This window comes from Artemia sp. Qi Xiang Cuo, chromosome 1 (assembly GCF_049724085.1).
Source record: "Artemia sp. Qi Xiang Cuo chromosome 1, ASM4972408v1, whole genome shotgun sequence".
NCBI classification, from domain to species: Eukaryota; Metazoa; Arthropoda; class Branchiopoda; order Anostraca; family Artemiidae; genus Artemia; species Artemia sp. Qi Xiang Cuo.
Genome location: NC_142794.1, coordinates 73,169,317 through 73,187,027, shown reverse-complemented (window position 1 = coordinate 73,187,027; position 17,711 = coordinate 73,169,317). Strand labels below are relative to the sequence as shown.

General features: G+C 34.7%; 1 protein-coding gene across 1 annotated transcript in view; it reads right to left on the bottom strand.

The window, feature by feature from the left end:
- LOC148956699 (zinc finger protein castor homolog 1-like) overlaps positions 1-17,711 on the bottom strand; it is a 207,362-nt gene that overhangs the window by 96,355 nt on the left and 93,296 nt on the right. Inside the window, exon 7 of the mRNA XM_089086777.1 lies at positions 17,254-17,452. Within this exon, the coding sequence (XP_088942903.1) occupies positions 17,254-17,452 (199 nt within the window). The remainder of the gene's footprint in view (positions 1-17,253; positions 17,453-17,711) is intronic.

Genomic DNA, 17,711 nt, shown 5'->3' with positions numbered 1-17,711 from the left:
AAGAAAAAACAAATTAAAACCAACAGTACGACCTGATCGGCAGCACAGACCTTACAACAAACAGATTCAACAATACTATTAAAATCATACCTGAGAAACCAAAATAAGGTACTCAATTATATACTTACATCCACCCCCCCCCTCCCGAAAAAAAAGCAAGAACAAAAGAACTAAAATTCATGTTTAGTAAAAAGGATTTCTTTTATTTCTCTTTTGAAAAAAGAAATATCACTATTATTTTTAAAACTCTGATCTAGATGATTTCAAGTTCTAATCAATGGAATATTAATCTCTCAGACGAACGAGTGTCATAATTGTGGATCATGGATATCAAATTAACTAAACTGTCAAAACATGAAAAATTTTTACCATGATGTAGCCTAAAAACAAAACAAAAGTGTATATAACTCTCGTAGTCCAGAGGCGGTAGTATCCTTATTCGCTCGTAGATGTTCCGCATCGAATCCCGGGCTTGCAGGCCGACCAACAAACGAACAGCATTGTTTTGAAGAACACGTACGGGCCGGACAACGGAAGCAAATGTACCAAGCCAAACGCTACTATATAATACAGAATATATGGATGGACAAGCTACATATAAAGGAGGCTTAGGACATATGTAGGGAATAAATGCTTAAGTTTGCTCATTATACTTTGGTTATGAGACAAAATTGTATTCATAGACTGTGCATGACACTTGAATGAAAAAATCTCATCAATATACCCCCCTCCGGTACTTAATCGATAAAACACGCCATAAAACTCCACCGTGTGTTACAATTTCATTACATCCAAGGATAAAAAACAGGAGATCGGGAAAAAATGACGAATTTTGACTTACCAAGATTAATCTTAAGCCTATTTACTCTTAACCAGAAACGTAAATTATTTAAGTTGTTTTTTATCAATTTCACAAGAAGTTCTTCCGTCTTTGCAGCGCTGATAGCGACTGTGTTATCTGCAAACAATCACACAGTCTTATTCCAGAGACATGTTGTTATATCACAAACGCCAGAACAACAATTATGGATACAACTAGGCATATCGTTAATAAACAAAAGGAAAAGAATCAGGCCAATGATAGATCCCTGTGGGGCACCACAACTGACTGGGTGCAATTCATATTTTAAACAATTCATCTCTACAATCTGGCACCGGTTACTGAGGAAACTCCGTATAAGATCGAGAAATTTACCTCGAATCCCATAGACTTCACACTTTTTCAAGAGTTGACCATGGTCAACTGTATCAAAAGCCTTCATTAGGTCTAGAAATACTGCACCACCGTTAACTCCTTTGTCTAAAGCCACATTAATAATACTTGTCAAAAATACCAATTCATCCTCCGTCTTCCTATTCTTCCAGAATCCAAACTGATTCATATTAAAAAGATTAAACTTCTCAAGAAATGTGCTTAACCGAGAACTAAAACATTTTTCAATAAGACGAGAAATAATTGGCAAAACTGATATTTGGCGATAATTACTAAGATCATTTCCGACACCCCCTTTATAAACCCGTGTCACTCTTGCATGCTTTAAACAATCTAGAAACTTACCTTGTCTAAAATAGTCATTAGTTAATGATGTTAGAATGCTAGATATAGATGGAAAAATACATTTTCGAATTTTTAAACTCATCAAGTCATTACCAGACGAACTATTTTTCATGGCATACATGATATCTTTTAGCTCGTCCACGGTAATCCTCTTTAGATGCAACGATACATAAATAGGGGACGGTAAAGTGGATCCAAAAGGTGGATCTTCCGCAAATGAAGAAATCATATCGGCTACTTTTTAAACTACTGAAATAAAATGATTGTGAAACTCATAACAAATCGTAAAATCGTCTGTAGCTATGGCCTCATTTACTATCACTTCAGATGGTAGTATACTAGGGCTCTGACTTATAACGCTACTTATTGTTTGCCAGGTCTTCAATGGGTTTCCTTCAGCTTCTTTAAATTTCAAGCCAAAATACCTTTTTTAGCCTCACGGAAGAACCTCATTAAAGATTAACCAGCCGCGCGGGGGGGGGGGATTTTCCAGGGGGTACTTTCCGAGGGAGGATTTTCCACGAGGAAAATTTTCCGCAGGGGGGGAGGATTTTCCGGAGGGTATTTTTCCGCTGTGGGGGTATTTTCCGGGGGTGAACGCCGGCCACCGTTATTTCTTATAATGTTTTAGAGGTAATTACTTGGCAAGAAAAAAAAAAAAAAAAAAAAAAAAAAAAAAAAAGAGAGAGAGAGAGAGAAGAAGAAGAAAAAGACTGTAATCCTAAACCAGCAATTGAGACAAATGTGCACTTGACCAAGGTTTTAACCTTACTCATCAATCCAACTACCTAGGACCAAACAGTGTAACCAAACCATCAACCAAATAGAAATGTCCAAATCCATGAAAATTCGTCATCAATAAATGTAAGTTGTTGTAAATTTACATGCAAAAGCACCTTGAATCTAGCAAAATATTTAGCGAAATACGTAACCTAACCTAACCTATGTACCTTCCCCCCCCCACCCTAAACCCCAAAAAACAACAGTTTAAAAATCGTATACGCAATGAAAACCACGCTATGCATTCCAGTACTTTATAGCGGTGTCTTGAATTAACCCGTCAAAAACGGGTTTTTCGTGACTGGTTTCCTCATTTCTGCCCATAAAATGCCCAAGTACCAAAAAAGATATTCTTCTGACTGTCGACAAGCCTCTGAACTACCATATTTTTGTACAAAAAAAGGGGAAAAGTGAAGACTATAATAACAATAAAAATTGTTATAGCCGAACGAATAAAAAACACTTCAAAATGTTTTTAGTCAATATTTCAAATACAAACTGAATATCCATGGAAAATACTTATGTACCTTTGGCAACAACGTATAGGGGGAAAAAATCCTTACAACTCTCGTCAACTTTCTGTTGTTTTTTTTTTTGTTTTTTTTTTTTGTTTTTTTTGGCAATAGAATGTTTAATTAATAATTTCTTGTTGTGGTATTGAACTTTCAACGGCACATCGTTATAGGTATAGATTAAATAAAAAAAACAAGTTTTTTTTTAACTGAAAGTAAGGAGCGACATTAAAACTTAAAACGAACAGAAATTATTTCGTTTATGGAATGGGCTGTCCCCTCCTCAACGCCTTGCTCTTTACGCTAAAATTTGACTCTTTCTCACAACTCTATTTGTTAAAACAATAAAAAATTTAGCGTAAAGAGCAAGGTGTTGAGGAGGGGACATTTCCTTCCATAAGTGAAATAATTTCTGTTCGTTTTAAGTTGTAATGTCGCTCCTTACTTTCAGTTAAAAAAAAACTTATTTTTTTATTTAATTTCTGAACGTTTTTGAATTAATGCAGCTTTGATTTTGGCTAACCATACATGAATAATTAAGACGAAACTTGTATTTTAATTTAACTTTTTTTGGCTAAATGGCTTTCTCAAGATTTTTGTCTGACGTAACTTACGAAATAAACTTACGTAACGAACTTCTAGATTCGTATATTTTTATTACGCAGATGAGGGGTTTTCCCCCTAGTTAAAACCTCGCTCTTTACGTTAAATCTCGAATTTTGTTCCAATTCTTTAAGAATGACCCCTGAATCACAAAGGCCGTTTAATTAGAATAGATAGCTTTTTTGAAAGTACTAACAAAACTTTAGCTTAAAGAACGAGGTATTGACTAGGGGGAGAACCCTTCATATATGTAATAGTTTCTGTTCGTTTTAAGTTTTAATGTTACTCCATACTTTCAGTTGAAAAAACTTGTTTTTTTTTATTTAGTTTCTGATCATATTTTTTTAAATAATGTTGGGAAATCCGGCGGTCCCCGTCATAGAAATGTCCCTTCCCCCATGACAATATCCTCCATGAAAAGATCCTCCCACGTAACCTCCTCCTCCTCCGAACCCCCCCCCCACCAGAAAGAATCCTTCCTGAAAACGTCTGCATACTTCCAAGTAGCAAAAACTATATGTAAATAATCGGCAGAGTTCATAACTTTGAGCCCTACCCCCAGGGACGGGGGGGATTAAGTCATCCTCAAAGACATATTTATTAGATTTTCGACTATGTGAAAAAAATGGCTATCTCAAAATTTGTATCGGGTGACTTTGGGAAAAAAATAAGCGTGGAAGGGGGCCTAGTTGCCCTCCATCTTTTTGGTCACTTAAAAAGGGAACTAGAACTTTTAATTTCAGTTCGAATGAGCCCTCTCCCGATTTTTTATTACAACTGGATCGATACAATCACCCCTCGGTAAAAAAAAACAAACAAACAAACAAATAAACACGCATCCGTGATCTTTCTTCTCGCAAAAAAATGCAAAATTCCACATTTTTGCAGGTAGGAGCTTGAAACCTCTACTGTAGGGTTCTCTGATATGCTGAATATGATGGTTTGATTTTCATTAAGACTCTATCACTTTAGGGGGAGTTTCCCCCTTTTTTCTAAGATAAGGCAAATTTTTCAGGCTCGTAACTTTTGATAAATAAGACTAAACTTAATGAAACTTAAATATTTGAAATCCGCATGAAAATACAATTCTTTTGATGTATCTACTGTTATCAAGACTCTGTTTCTTTTAGAGTTTTGGTTACTATTGAGCCATGTCGCTCCTTATTTACAGTTCGTTACCACGAACTGTTTGAAAGTTCCGCACCAATTCGGTTATCAAAATAAAGAAGAATAAATGTAACAAAGCATAGACATACGACTTTATGCTATGGTGTACTTACATTAAATCAAACAGTTCGTCGTAACGAACTGTAAATAAGGAGCGACCCGGCTCAATGGTAACCGAAACTCTAGAAAATGGGTTTTTGATACCAATAGATACACCAAAAGAATCAGATTTCAATGATGATTTCAAGTATATAACTTTCATCAAGTTTAGTCCTACCCATCAAAAGTTACGCGCCTGAGAAAATTTTGCTGATTTTCGTAAAAAGGGGTAAAGACCCCCTAAAAGCTATGGAACCTTGATGAAAATCGCACCATCAGATTCAGCGTATCAAAGAACCCTATTGTAGAGATTTCAAGCTCCTATCTGCAAAAATGTGGAATTTTGTATTTTTTGCCTGAAGAAAGATCACGAATGTGTGTTTATTTGTTTTTGTTTTTTTTTCCCAGGGGTGATTGTATCGACCCAGTGGTCCTAGAATATCATAATAGGACTCATTGGATCGGAAATTAAAAGTTCTAGTGCCCTTTTTAAGTGACACAAAAAATGGAGGGCAACTAGGCCCCCTCCCACGCTCATTTTTTTCCCAAATTCACCTGATCAAAATTTTGAGATAGCCATTTTGTTCAGCATGGTTGAAAATATGATAAATATGTCCTTTAAGATGACTTAATCCCCCGAAGTCCTCGGGGAGAGGGCTGAAAGTTATGAACTTTGCCCAATGTTAACATACAGTATTGGTTATTAGGAAGTATACAGAAGTTCTCAGGGGGGATTTTTTATGGCAGTAGGAGGATGAGTGGGTTGGGGGGTTATGTGGGAGGATCATTCCATGAAGGACGTCTTCATGGGGGAAGGGATATTGCTATGAAGGAGGTGCCGGTTTTCCCAGCATTATTTAAAAAAAAGATCAGAAATTACATATAAAAAAAACAAGTTTTCCGACTGAAAATAAGGAGTAATATCAAAACTTAAAATGAACAGAAAATATTACGTGTATGATTGGATTCACCCCCTAGTCAGTACTTCGCTCTTTAAGCCAAAGATTTTTTAGTACTTTCATAAGATCTATTTATTCTAAATAACGGCCTTTGTGATTAAGGGGTCATTTTTAAAGAATTGGAACAAAATTAGAACTTTAGCTTAAAGAGCGACGTATTGACTAGTAGGCGAGCCCCCTGATATACTTATTAAAAATATATGAATATAGAAGTTCGTTACGTAAGTTAATTCGTAAGTTACGCATATTTATTACTAATAAAAACGTTCGTAAATAAAATTAAACAAGTTTCGAGAAAGCCATTTAACCAAATAAAAGTAAAATTAATATACAATTTTTGTTTTAATTATTCGTGTACGGTGAGCCAAAATCAAAACCTGTATCAATACAAAAACGTTCAAAATTAAATAAAAAATCAAGTTTTTTTAACTGAAAGTAAGGAACGACGTTAAAACTTAAAACGAACAGAAATTATTCCGTATATGAAAGGGGCTGTCCCCACCTCAATGCCTGGCTCTTTACTCTAAATTTTGACTTCCTCACAACTCTTATTTTTTTTAAACAATAAAAAACTTTAGCCTAAGAAGCGAAGATTTGAGGAGTGGACAGCCCCTTTCATGTATGGAATAATTTCTGTTCGTTTTAAGTTTTAACGTCGTTCCTTACTTTCAGTTAAAAAAAACTTGTTTTTTTATTTAATCATTTCAAAACGACAAAAGAAAAGTTGGAGCCAAATTACATTCAAAATCAAAGAAAATTCACGAGTGGGATTCAAGAAAAACTGCAGGACAAGCCGCAGATTCGGCTCAAGTTTCGTCTGCTTTTTATGTTTGCCAAAAAACAAGCTGAAGACGCGGAATGTCAAATTACCAGTTTTGGTTTATTTTGTTTTGCTTAAAACAGATTCAACTACTGGAGACATTTCTAAAACACTGTAATCACTTCTTCCGCCAATTTTTACTGAAATCTCACTTTAACATAAATGATTAGCTGTTGGAAAATGAGACCCAGAAACTAGGTCTGTGTTTTGACATTTGAATTCCCAAATTTTGTATTCCATAAAACTATTGAGCTACAATAACCTATAGCCCGGACTGGCCAGTCTAGAGTTAATACAAGCTAGAGTTAATGCAAGCTAGAGTAGTCTAGAGTTAATCTAAGCTTAACTAAAATGCTATAAGTAAATTCATGATCATTCCCTTCCACTAATATTTAGCTTACACTGTATATGATATTAAAAAGAGTGTAATAGTCTAGTAAAAGTGTGGCTTGACCTCAAATGTGGTTTGAAGACGATGGTAGTGAAGAAGAAGGCCAAATTTTTGAATAGCATTGCCACTATCCAATGAATCTCTGTGTTACTGTGATTTTTTGACTGCCTTATGTAAGTGATCTCTGTGTTGCATTATATCTGAGTATATTAATCTCTTTTTTGGAACTAGTTTTGTCTCAGCTAAGGGAAGCTCTATGAGAGAATGTTTTTTTGTTTTTGCCAAATATGCGTTTCAACTTCCCCCCTCCTCCTCATTCTTACTCACTTTCACAAAGCTGAGGTTCCAGGCATACCGGACTTTACCTAGACCCAGTCTTGATTATTACCAAGGCTCGAGGCTGCAAATATTTTGCCATAGGCCAAGATTAATATAACCTGCAGGCTGAACCTCTCCCCCAACCTTACTCTCTCTTAAAGCTTTAAGCTCCAAACAATTATTTTGACTTTAATTATTTAATTTCATGTTCATCAACAAAAAAGCGTAGAAATGACATATATAATGAAATTTGCTGGTCAATCAATCAACATTTTTTGCCTCAACCTCAAATTCAACCTCAAAAACTCAAACTTGTGAAAGAGCTAGACCGGCAAACTATTCGGATTTGGAGTCAGCACATATTTTTGGGTCGGGTAGTGAAAGAATCATTTGTATAGCAATTTGTTTGAGGTTGACCCCTTTTTTTCACAATTTTCCTAGAACCTCCCCCCTCCAACCTCACTCTATCTCAAAGCTTTAAGCCCCAAACAATTCTTTTGACTTTAAAAATTTAGTTTCATGTTCATCATCAAAAACAGAGTGTAGAAATGACATATCTAATCACATTAGCTGGTATTTACTCAATCAACATTTTTTGCCTCAACCTTGAATTCAACCTCAAAAACTAAAATTTGTGAAAGAGCTAGAGCGGTAAGCTTTTCGGAATCGGAATCAGCACTTATTTTTCGGTCCCTCTTTTCACAATTTTCACAAGTTTCAAGGCAAGGATTCAATGATACACATCGGCAATATCATTACCACACGGGCGAGAATCTAAGTGCCTATATGTGTATCCATTCTTTGCTTCATTTTTTCAATTAGCACGGAATTTATCCAACTTTTTTAGTATTTTTCCCGGAAGCTCAAAATCAAAGTAAAACTCTTTTTTTAAAAAGTTATTTTATTTTTCAAAACCTGTAGTGTCTCTGACCTGTTAACAGTAAAACTCTATTTCTCGATCTCAGGGTCTCGTAGCATTATTTTTTGCGTTCTTTAAACGTATATTAAGCCAACTGATTGTAAAATGAAGTCTACTTAAAAAGATTAAATAGAAAAAACTAGTTTTTTTAACTGGAAGTAAGGAACGACGTTAAAACTTAAAACGAACAGAAATTATTCCGTATATGAAAGGGGCTATCCTCTCCTCAATGCCTCGCTCTTTACGCTAGAGTCTTTTATTGTTTAAAAAAAAGAGTTGTGAGAAAGTCAAACTTTAGCGTAAAGAGCGAGGCGTTGAGGAGAGGACAGTCCCTTTCATATACGGAATGATTTCTGTTCGTTTTAAGTTTCAACGTCGTTTTTTACTTTCAGTTAAAAAAAACTTGTTTTTTTTTATTTAATTTTTGAACGTTTTGAACTAATACGGATTTTGATTTTGGCTCACCGAAAATGAATAATCAAAAAAAAAGTTGCGTAAAAATTTTACTGTTATTTTTTTAAATTGCTTTCTCGAAACTTGTTTAATTTTATTTACAAACATTTTTATTAGTAATAAATATACGTAACTTACAAATTAACTTACGTAACGAACTTCTATATTCAAATTTTTTAATACGTATATTAGGGGGCTCGCCCCCTAGACAATACCTCGCCGTTTAAGCTGAAGTTCGAATTTTGTTCCAATTCTTTAAAAATGACCTCTTAATCACAAAGGCCGTTATTTAGAATAAATAGCTCTTATGAAAGTACTAAAAAATCTTTGGTTTAAAAAGCGAGTTATTGACTAGGGGGTGAACCCAATCATGCACGTAATATTTCCTGTTCGTTTTAAGTTTTGATTTTAATCCTTATTTTCAGTTGGAAAACTTGTTTTTTTATATATTTAATTTCTGATCTTTTTTTAAATAATACTGGGAAATCCGGCGCCCCCTTCATAGCAATGTCCCTTCTCCCATGAAAACTTCCTTCATAGAAAGATCTTCCCACATAACCCCGACCCACCCACCCCCCAACTACCAGAAAAAATCCCCCCTGAAAACGTCTGTATACTTCCAAATAACCAATACTATATGTTAACATTGGGTAAAGTTCATAACTTTCAGCCCTCCCCCCGGGGACTTTGGGGGATTAAGTCATCCTAAAGGACATACTTATCATATTTTCAACCATGCTGAACAAAATGGCTATCTCAAAATTTTGATCAGATGACTTTGGGGAAAAAATGATCGTGGGAGGGGGCCTAGTTGCCCTCCATTTTTTTGGTCAGTTAAAAAGGACAATGGAACTTTTAATTTCCATTCCAATGAGTCCTCCCACGATATTCTAGGACCACTGGATCGATACGATCACCCCTGGAAAAAAAAACAAAAAAAACAAATAAACACGCATCTGTGATCTTTCTTCTGGCAAAAAATGCGAAATTCCACATTTTTGCAGATAGGAGCTTGAAGCCTCTACAGTAGGGTTCTCTGATACGCTGAATATGATGGGTTGGACTAAACTTGATGAAAGTTATATATTTGAATTCAGCATTGAAATCTGATCCTTTTGATGTATCTATAGGTATCAAAAACCCGTTTTCTAGAGCTTCGGTTACCATTGAGCCGGGTCGCTCCTTACTTACAGTTCGTTACCACGAACTGTTTGATCATGATTATTTTTTAATATATCTGGCAATTTTGAGAAGCCTATCGTCCTTTTTAAAGAGCTTATAACCTTTGGGTAAGAGTCTGTCGTTACGTGCTGTTGAAATATTACATTTATTTTCATTTTGATTGGTCAGGTTTTGTAAGCACTTGCTCACAGTAGAATCCCCTCCCACTCCCTCCCCTTAGGAGATTTCCTGATGGGATTTATAGAAAGACTTGATTAATTTAAAACTCGGTCTGTAAACTGACTTTCATACCAAGATTGCACACGAAGTCCTACCAAAATAATATTGCACTGACAAAAAAAACACGAATGGATAAACATTATAGTAAGTTAGTAAGATTATGGGAGGTCCGGGCCTTCTGAGTACGCAAATAACTGATAGGAAGTTTTTATTTGTAAGTTGCCGTAAAAAAGCTGCAACAATCCCTAAGCTGCCTTTTTTATTATTTTTTTTTTTAGTTCAATAGGTTTATGCTAGCCTGCTTGCCATTTCAAACCAACCATCTTAAAATTGCTATTCCTTATTTTATTGGGGAGAGGGGTGGGTAATCTTCAATTCCCCCTCTGAGTACAGGTTTGCCTCTATGATATTTTACACCAGCGCACACCGACTCAATTAAATTTCTCAGACTATAGCCTAAGTAAACCTTCAATTTGAGCGACTCCGTTCGGATGCGTAGGGACATACTGAGCGATTGAGCCACCGGGTGATAGAGCTTCTTTTATTTTTAATAAAAAAAATTAAAATGTTTTCTTTATTATAAAGTAGAGGGAAAGCGAGAAACAAAATATTCAAGATACCTGAAATGCAAAGCAGGGGCTTGTTTAAAAATAAACAGCGTGTCAGAAATGACGGCCATATCAAGATTGCATACAAAGTATTATAGTTACAAAAAAACTCTTACTTTGATGTAACAAGCTTGGTTGAATTATAATATACTATTTGAGAAGCTATCAAGTTTCATACCAAATTTGTTATCTAAAGTTCAGGGACACCCTGAGTTTTCCAATTTGAGACGAATTTTAGACTTACAAACAAATAATTAAAAAACACAGGATTAGGACGCGCCAAATTTCTTTCCTCATCAAAACCTAACTTTGAAGGAGATAATCACATCCATTATAATTCTTGTGATGGATTTAGCTATCTGTCATTTTGGGCTGCAAAGCGTTAATTTCCTCATCCCTATAACGCTGCTGGCTTTCAAATTATACAAACATAGAAAAAGAAATCACCAGAGTCGGTTTTAAAGATAAATATTGAATAATGAAAAATTACAAAGCATTAATTTGGTTCGTTTGCAGTTTCAACTGCGATGCTTAATTCCGCGAGGAAGCTTTATTTTTAATTATTTACTCAGCAGTGCACGTGTTGCATGTACAAAGAAATAGAATAGTGATAAAAAAAACGTTTGACTATTACCAAAACAGTGTATCAATCAAATAAAAACCATGGAAGAAATGCAAAGGCAAAAAATGTTTTCCTAGAACTGATCAAAATATCAAACAGTTCGTGGTAACGAACTGTAAGTAAGGAGCGACCCGGCTCAATGGTAACCGAAACTCTAGAAAACGGGTTTTTGATACCAATAGATATATCAAAAGAATCAGATTTCAATTTTGATTTCAAATATATAACTTTCATCAAGTTTAGTGCTACCCATCAAAAGTTACGCGCCTGAGAAAATTTGGCTGATTTTCAAAAAAAGGGGAAAGACCCCCTAAAAGCTATAGAGCCTTAATGAAAATCACACCATCATATTAAGCGTATCAGAGAACCCTACTGTCGAGGTTTCAAGCACCTATCTACAAAACTGTGGAATTTTGCATTTTTTGCCAGGAGAAAGATCATGGATGTGTGTTTATTTTTTTTTTTTTTTTTTTTTTTTTTTTCCATGGGTGATCGTATTGCCCCAATGGTCCTAGAATATCGTTGGAGGGCTCATTGGAACGAAAATTAAAATTTCTAGTGCCCTTTTTAAATGACAAAAAAAATGGAGGGCAACTAGGCCCCTCCCACGCTTATTTTATTCCCAAAGTCACCCGATCAAAATTTTAAGATAGCCATTTTGTTCAGCATGGTCGAAAATATGATAAATATGTCTTTTAGGATGACTTAATCCCCCGAAGTTCCCAGAGGAAGGGCTAAAAGTTATGAACTTTACCAAATGTTAACATATAGTATTGGTTTTTGGTAATTATACATAATTTTTCTGGAGTTTTTTTTTCTGGTAGTGGGAGGTAAGGGTGGGTCGGTGGTTATGTTGGAGGATCTGTTCATGAAGGAAGTTTTCATGGGGGAAGGGAAATTGCCATGAAGGGGGCGCCGGACTTGCCAGCATTATTTATTGGTTATGGGGAAGTATACAACCATTTTCAGGAAGGATTTTTTCGGGAGGGGGAAGGGGCTAGAGGAGGGGGTTACTCTGGATAATATTTCCGTGGAGGATGTTTCTTTGGGGTAAGGGACATTTCTATGAAGGGGGCGCCGGATTTCCAAGCATTATTTAAGAAACATTCAGAAATTAAATTAAAAAAAAATAAGTTTTTTCAACTGAAATGTAAGAAGGAATATTAGAACTTAAAACAAACAAAAATTATAACGTATGTGAGGGGGTTCTCCCCCAAGTCAATACCTCGCTCTTTACGCTACAGTTTTTTTTTTTTAGTGCTTTCAAAAGAGCTATCTATTCTAATTAAACGGCCTTTGTGATTCAGGGGTTTGTGAATCAAAATTTGTTTTAACTTTTAACGTAAAGAGCGTGGTATTGACTAAGGGGAGAACCCCTTCATATAAGTAATAACATATACGTAATAAAAAAAAACAATAAAAAAACAAGCGATACGGCTCAATAGTAATCGAAAATTTTAAAAACAAAATTTTGATGTCAGTAAATGTATCAAAAGAATGTGTTTATAATGCTGATCCTAAATATATAAATTTTATTAAGTTTAGTATTACTCATCAAAGGCTACGAGCCTGAGAAAATTTACTCGATTTTTTAAAGAGGGGGAAACATCCCCTACAAGTGAAAGAATTTTAATGAAAATCACACCGTCAGATTCAGCGTATCAGAAAACCATATTACATAGGTTTCAAGCTCATATCTGCAAAAATCTGCAACTTTGTATTTTTTGCCAGAAGAAAAATATACGAATATAGAAGTTAGTTACGTAAGTTAATTTGTAAAGACATCCATTTAGCAAAAGAAAAGTAAAATTTTTATGCAAATAAAAGCTGCATTAACTAAAAAACGATCAGAAATTAAATAAAAAAAACAAGTTTTTTAAACTGAAAGTAAGGAGCGACATTAAAACTTAAAACGAACACAAATTATTCCGTATATGAAAGGGGCTGTCCCCTCCTCAACGCCTCGCTCTTTACGCTAAAGTTTGACTCCGTCTCAAAACTTTATTTTTTAAAATAATAAACAACTTTACCATAAAGAGCGAGGCGTTGAGGAGGGGACAGCCCCTTTCATATACAGAATAATTTCTGTTCGTTTTAGTTTTAATGTCGCTCCTTACTTTTAGTTTAAAAAACTTGTTTTTTTTATTTAATTCAACGTCAATAGCGAGTTCAGAATTATTCTTTTTTTCAAAAGCAATTGAAACAGTAAAACTGAAGTTTAAAATGAATACTTACATCAAAAGAACTCAATTTCTATCTTGAATTTAAGCTTCAACAAGTTTTAAGGTTACATGAGCAGTTACTGATATATAATAAATCTGCATAATCTTTGAGGAAGAAGGAAAGGAGAAAAATCCCTAAAATTGGTGTATTTTTGATGAAAAACCCCAGAGAGAAGGTCTCACCCTTCAATCGACAAAATACAAAGTTGCATATTCTTTCTAAGAATGATTATTATGGATACGTTTTTTTTGCTTCTTTTGTTGGTGTTTTTGTGGAAATATCATTGTAAAATATCATTAGAGGGCTCATTCAAATGGAAGTAGAGTTTTGTGCTGTTTTCTATTAATAAAACAGATTTTGCCCCAACAAAGTCCCACGTTTGACCATTCTGTGTCTAAAATAAATAAATAAAATTGGCTCAAATCGAAAAAAAATTGCTATAAGTCGACAATTTTGAGGAGCCCAACGAACTCAAAGCTCTGTGAAAGCCCTTCATAAAGCCTCTCAGTTTCTGAACACAAGCCACTTTGAAATAAGATTTATCACAGAATGTGACAACAATTTGGTCATAAAAATTTCGATCACAATTATACTCTCTTTGGTTTGACAATATCCACGTATTCCCAATAAACAGTGTTTTTACTTTTAAGTGATTTCCTTTCTAGTGATTAACTATTTATCTCTACAGAAGAGGGGCTGGGTGTAGCTTTCTTCTCTCCCTCTATATGAAGGTTTGCTTATTTGTATAGACTAAAAACGAAACAAATGACTTTTTAAGCCCGATATATTTTTAAGTCAAATTTTCTTGGGTGTCAATAAGAAAGGGGGCATTTCTTAATTCCTATTCATGCACTTACGATCATAGACTAATGTAGAGAACATTTTACGGGCGGTTAAGGGTCAACTGATGTCAAATTTTATGTGATGTTCCCACAACCATTCAACTACTCCTTCTTTCGTCACTGATAGGTCTACGCATCCTCTTCGCAATTCAAGGAATATAAATATTTTATTTACTCCATCGGTGAGATTTGACTTTAATCCCTTAACTGCTTGTCATATTGTTTGGAACAGCCTACTTGAGTCAGCTCAAGAATGTCACTCGTTTGGTAGTTTCAAAAGAATTTTAAGAAATTTTTTAATGTCTTGATGTTTTATGTTTAAAATTCTTCTTTAATATTTTTTGAAGGGGGGACGGTTGACCCTAGCTTGGATTAGAAATGTTTGTTGTGAGGGGTGTTGAGTTTGTTTAACATTTCTTGTGGCTTGGTTTCAAATCTATATTCGGAATTTTGTTAAATTCACTGGATAATCCTATATCCTTTTTTTGGGGGCGGGGGGGTCTCTTAAAATCCCATATTGTTTGGATCTTTTAAATACTGTTTTTTTTCTTTGTTTTGTTTTGTGTGTGTGTGTGTGTGTGTGTGTGTTGAGTTTGAAAGGTTGACATATATTATATTGAAAATACTTTTCTTCTCCTTTTTTTTTAGTATTTGTGTCAGTTCTCTTTTTCCCCTGTTTTTTTTTTCCTGGTCATAGAGCCTTACGGAGGATTCTATGTTGAATTGTTTTTGTCGTAAATTTATTGGTTGAATAAATTGATTGATTGATTGATTGAACTAATTTGTTTTGAAGGATGCGAAGGTCTACTGCTTAGAAGCAGAACTTATTTAGGCTCAATATTCAAAATATCACTTCTTTTAGAGTAGTTTTGCAGAGAAAAAAAAATCACCGAGAGAACTTAACAGCGCAATAAAAAATTAGGGAAAATCTTAACAACATCGAGGTATCAGGAGGGCGGGCAGGGTACAAAGACCCTACTCTTGGGAAAATGCCTGAATTGTTTATTCTGTAATTAAAAGTTTATTCTGTGTTTATTCTTGAACAACGTATTTCCTCTTTCCTCCAAAGCTTGGAAAGTTATACTTTATTTCATATTTTTTCGGCTTCAAAAATAAGATTATAGTCAAGTTATTTTCGGAAATAATCGTTTTAATCCTGTTTTTTTTTCTCATGGATTGTAACACCAAAAACGCGAGATAATAATCCCTACCGAAACACTAATTTAAACATTGTTCGACTAATCTACCGTTCCCTAGTTTTTCAAGGTGATTCATTTTCTTTACGTCAAAATTTAAATACATTGTGTCCTACAGCAAAAAAATAGAAAACGAATTGTCTGTGTTTTTTGCACCAAAATTCTGAGAGACTGGTAAACACATAATAGCTTTATTCGTATAGGAAAATGAAACATTTAATGGGTTTCTATTTGGATACGGACGGATAAGCATTAGAAGTTTTCTCTCTTAGCCAGTATGGCTGTTCTGTTCTAGGATTTTATGAAAAACAATAAAAAATGTTATTGCCTTTCCCCTAATTTGAAAGCAAGGGTTTAAATTTTTTATGTCGTATCGTTTTCGAGAAGTTTATGTTGTAATTTTCGCGCTCGGCTGAAATTTATGATTTCCTCTGAAAACTAGGGAAATGTCTGAATTAGAGTTGGACTCTTAAATCTTCAAGTTCTATGAGTAAAAGCAAAGAGATTCCCTTTTTATAGCCCCTTGGAACTCACCTATAAAACCTATAGTTCCGAGAACACTTAAAAGTAGCTTTTCATTTCTAAAAAAGCTCTTAACCCTTTAAGGAGAAATTCTAGGCAATGCCCGTTAACATCGCATAAGTTATTAGGTGAGCCATATCCTTTAAATAGAAATAAGTTAAGAGTAAAAGCTCTAACTAAAAAAGACATATTTTAAGTTTAGCGAACCCAAGGGCACCGCTGAATTATTCTATTTTTTGCTTTCTTTTTGTTTCTTTCTTCTTAAAAACTACATAAAAAACAGAAATAAAGCAAACGGACAATTCCTTCTTATAATTAGAATTAAAAATAGAAGTTAGGCGCTATTCAGTACGCGTACCGGGGAATTTAGCATATCATGCGACGTAAGGTTACATGTGGCACAAGAATAGATCTTCCGCTTTAAACTGGAGTTGATCAGGGAGGAGAGTACAAATAGGTACTTTTTGGCCAACCGCTAGACCTAAACAAAAAGCAGGTCGTCCTCGGTTGGGGTGGGTGGATATTGCAAGAAAAGATTTATTTGAAATGGGAACTTCATAGGAGGTGTACAGAGGGAGACTTTGAACACAGATTGTGATAAAGGAGGAGCGTACGTAGCTGTATTGGCCTCAGGCGGCTTGATGCTGTGGTTAGTTGTTAGTAGCAGTAGTATTGATCCATCTTCGGTTTTTATTTTGCTTACACTATTTTGGTAATAATAGCGGTAATATGTATTTCACAGGTGAACAGTAATTGGGCAACTTCGCAAATCAATCTAAACCTACGCTCATAAGGGGCCAGAAATCCAAACTCAGAATCAGCAACAACTCACCTGCAACTTCCCAGTATAAATTTATTTTGGTACTGGTGCGTAATAAAGACACTTTTGTATATTGTACAAAGAAACCAGTCACGAAAAACCCATCAAACAGGCTATTCTCTAGAGACCGCTATACCTAAATGACTGCAAAGCCGTGGTTTCTCAATGAGTTATAATATTTAAACGATTGTTTTGGGGTTTAAGGGGGGAGAAGGTACCTAGGTTAGGTTGGATTTATTTAATGTATGCTATGCTTTACCTCCCCCCCCTAATATGCAAATATATAGCCCAAATTTGTTTATAAACTATTATATATTTATCCTATTTTATTTCATTGGCATTAACCAAACTTGACTTTTTAGAAGTGTCCGTATTATGCACCAGCACCTTTATTTTAACAACTTGGTTTACCCAAAATAACAAGCAAACAAAAGTCTTGCCTTTAAACAATGATAATGCGTCTGCTTTCTATTATGAGTACATTGAGAAAACATATCCGAACAATCATCCATTGGCGAATATCGCATAAATCCATGTTGTAAAGATTCGTCCCTTTTCTTATGCCATTTGAAATGACGTATCATCTCTTCTTTTTTCACAAATACTCTGGGGTTACAATCAACACAATGAAAATGCTCTCTAAAAAGAAAAGACGAAAAAAAAAGTTAATCCATCAATCTCTTTTCATTGTTACTCTAAGAGAGATCAGTATGTCGAACAGAAATTTTAACTGAAATGTTATTTGTTATCTGAAGGCCGCTTGTGCATTTGCTTTTCAATTTGAGCTAAGTCCTGACTATTAAATATGTTGTTCATTATAATTAAATGTATAAGGAAAATTTTTGCAGGTTACGAAAATAGCTTTCCTATACTTCCAAAGTCCTATAGTCAGACCTAT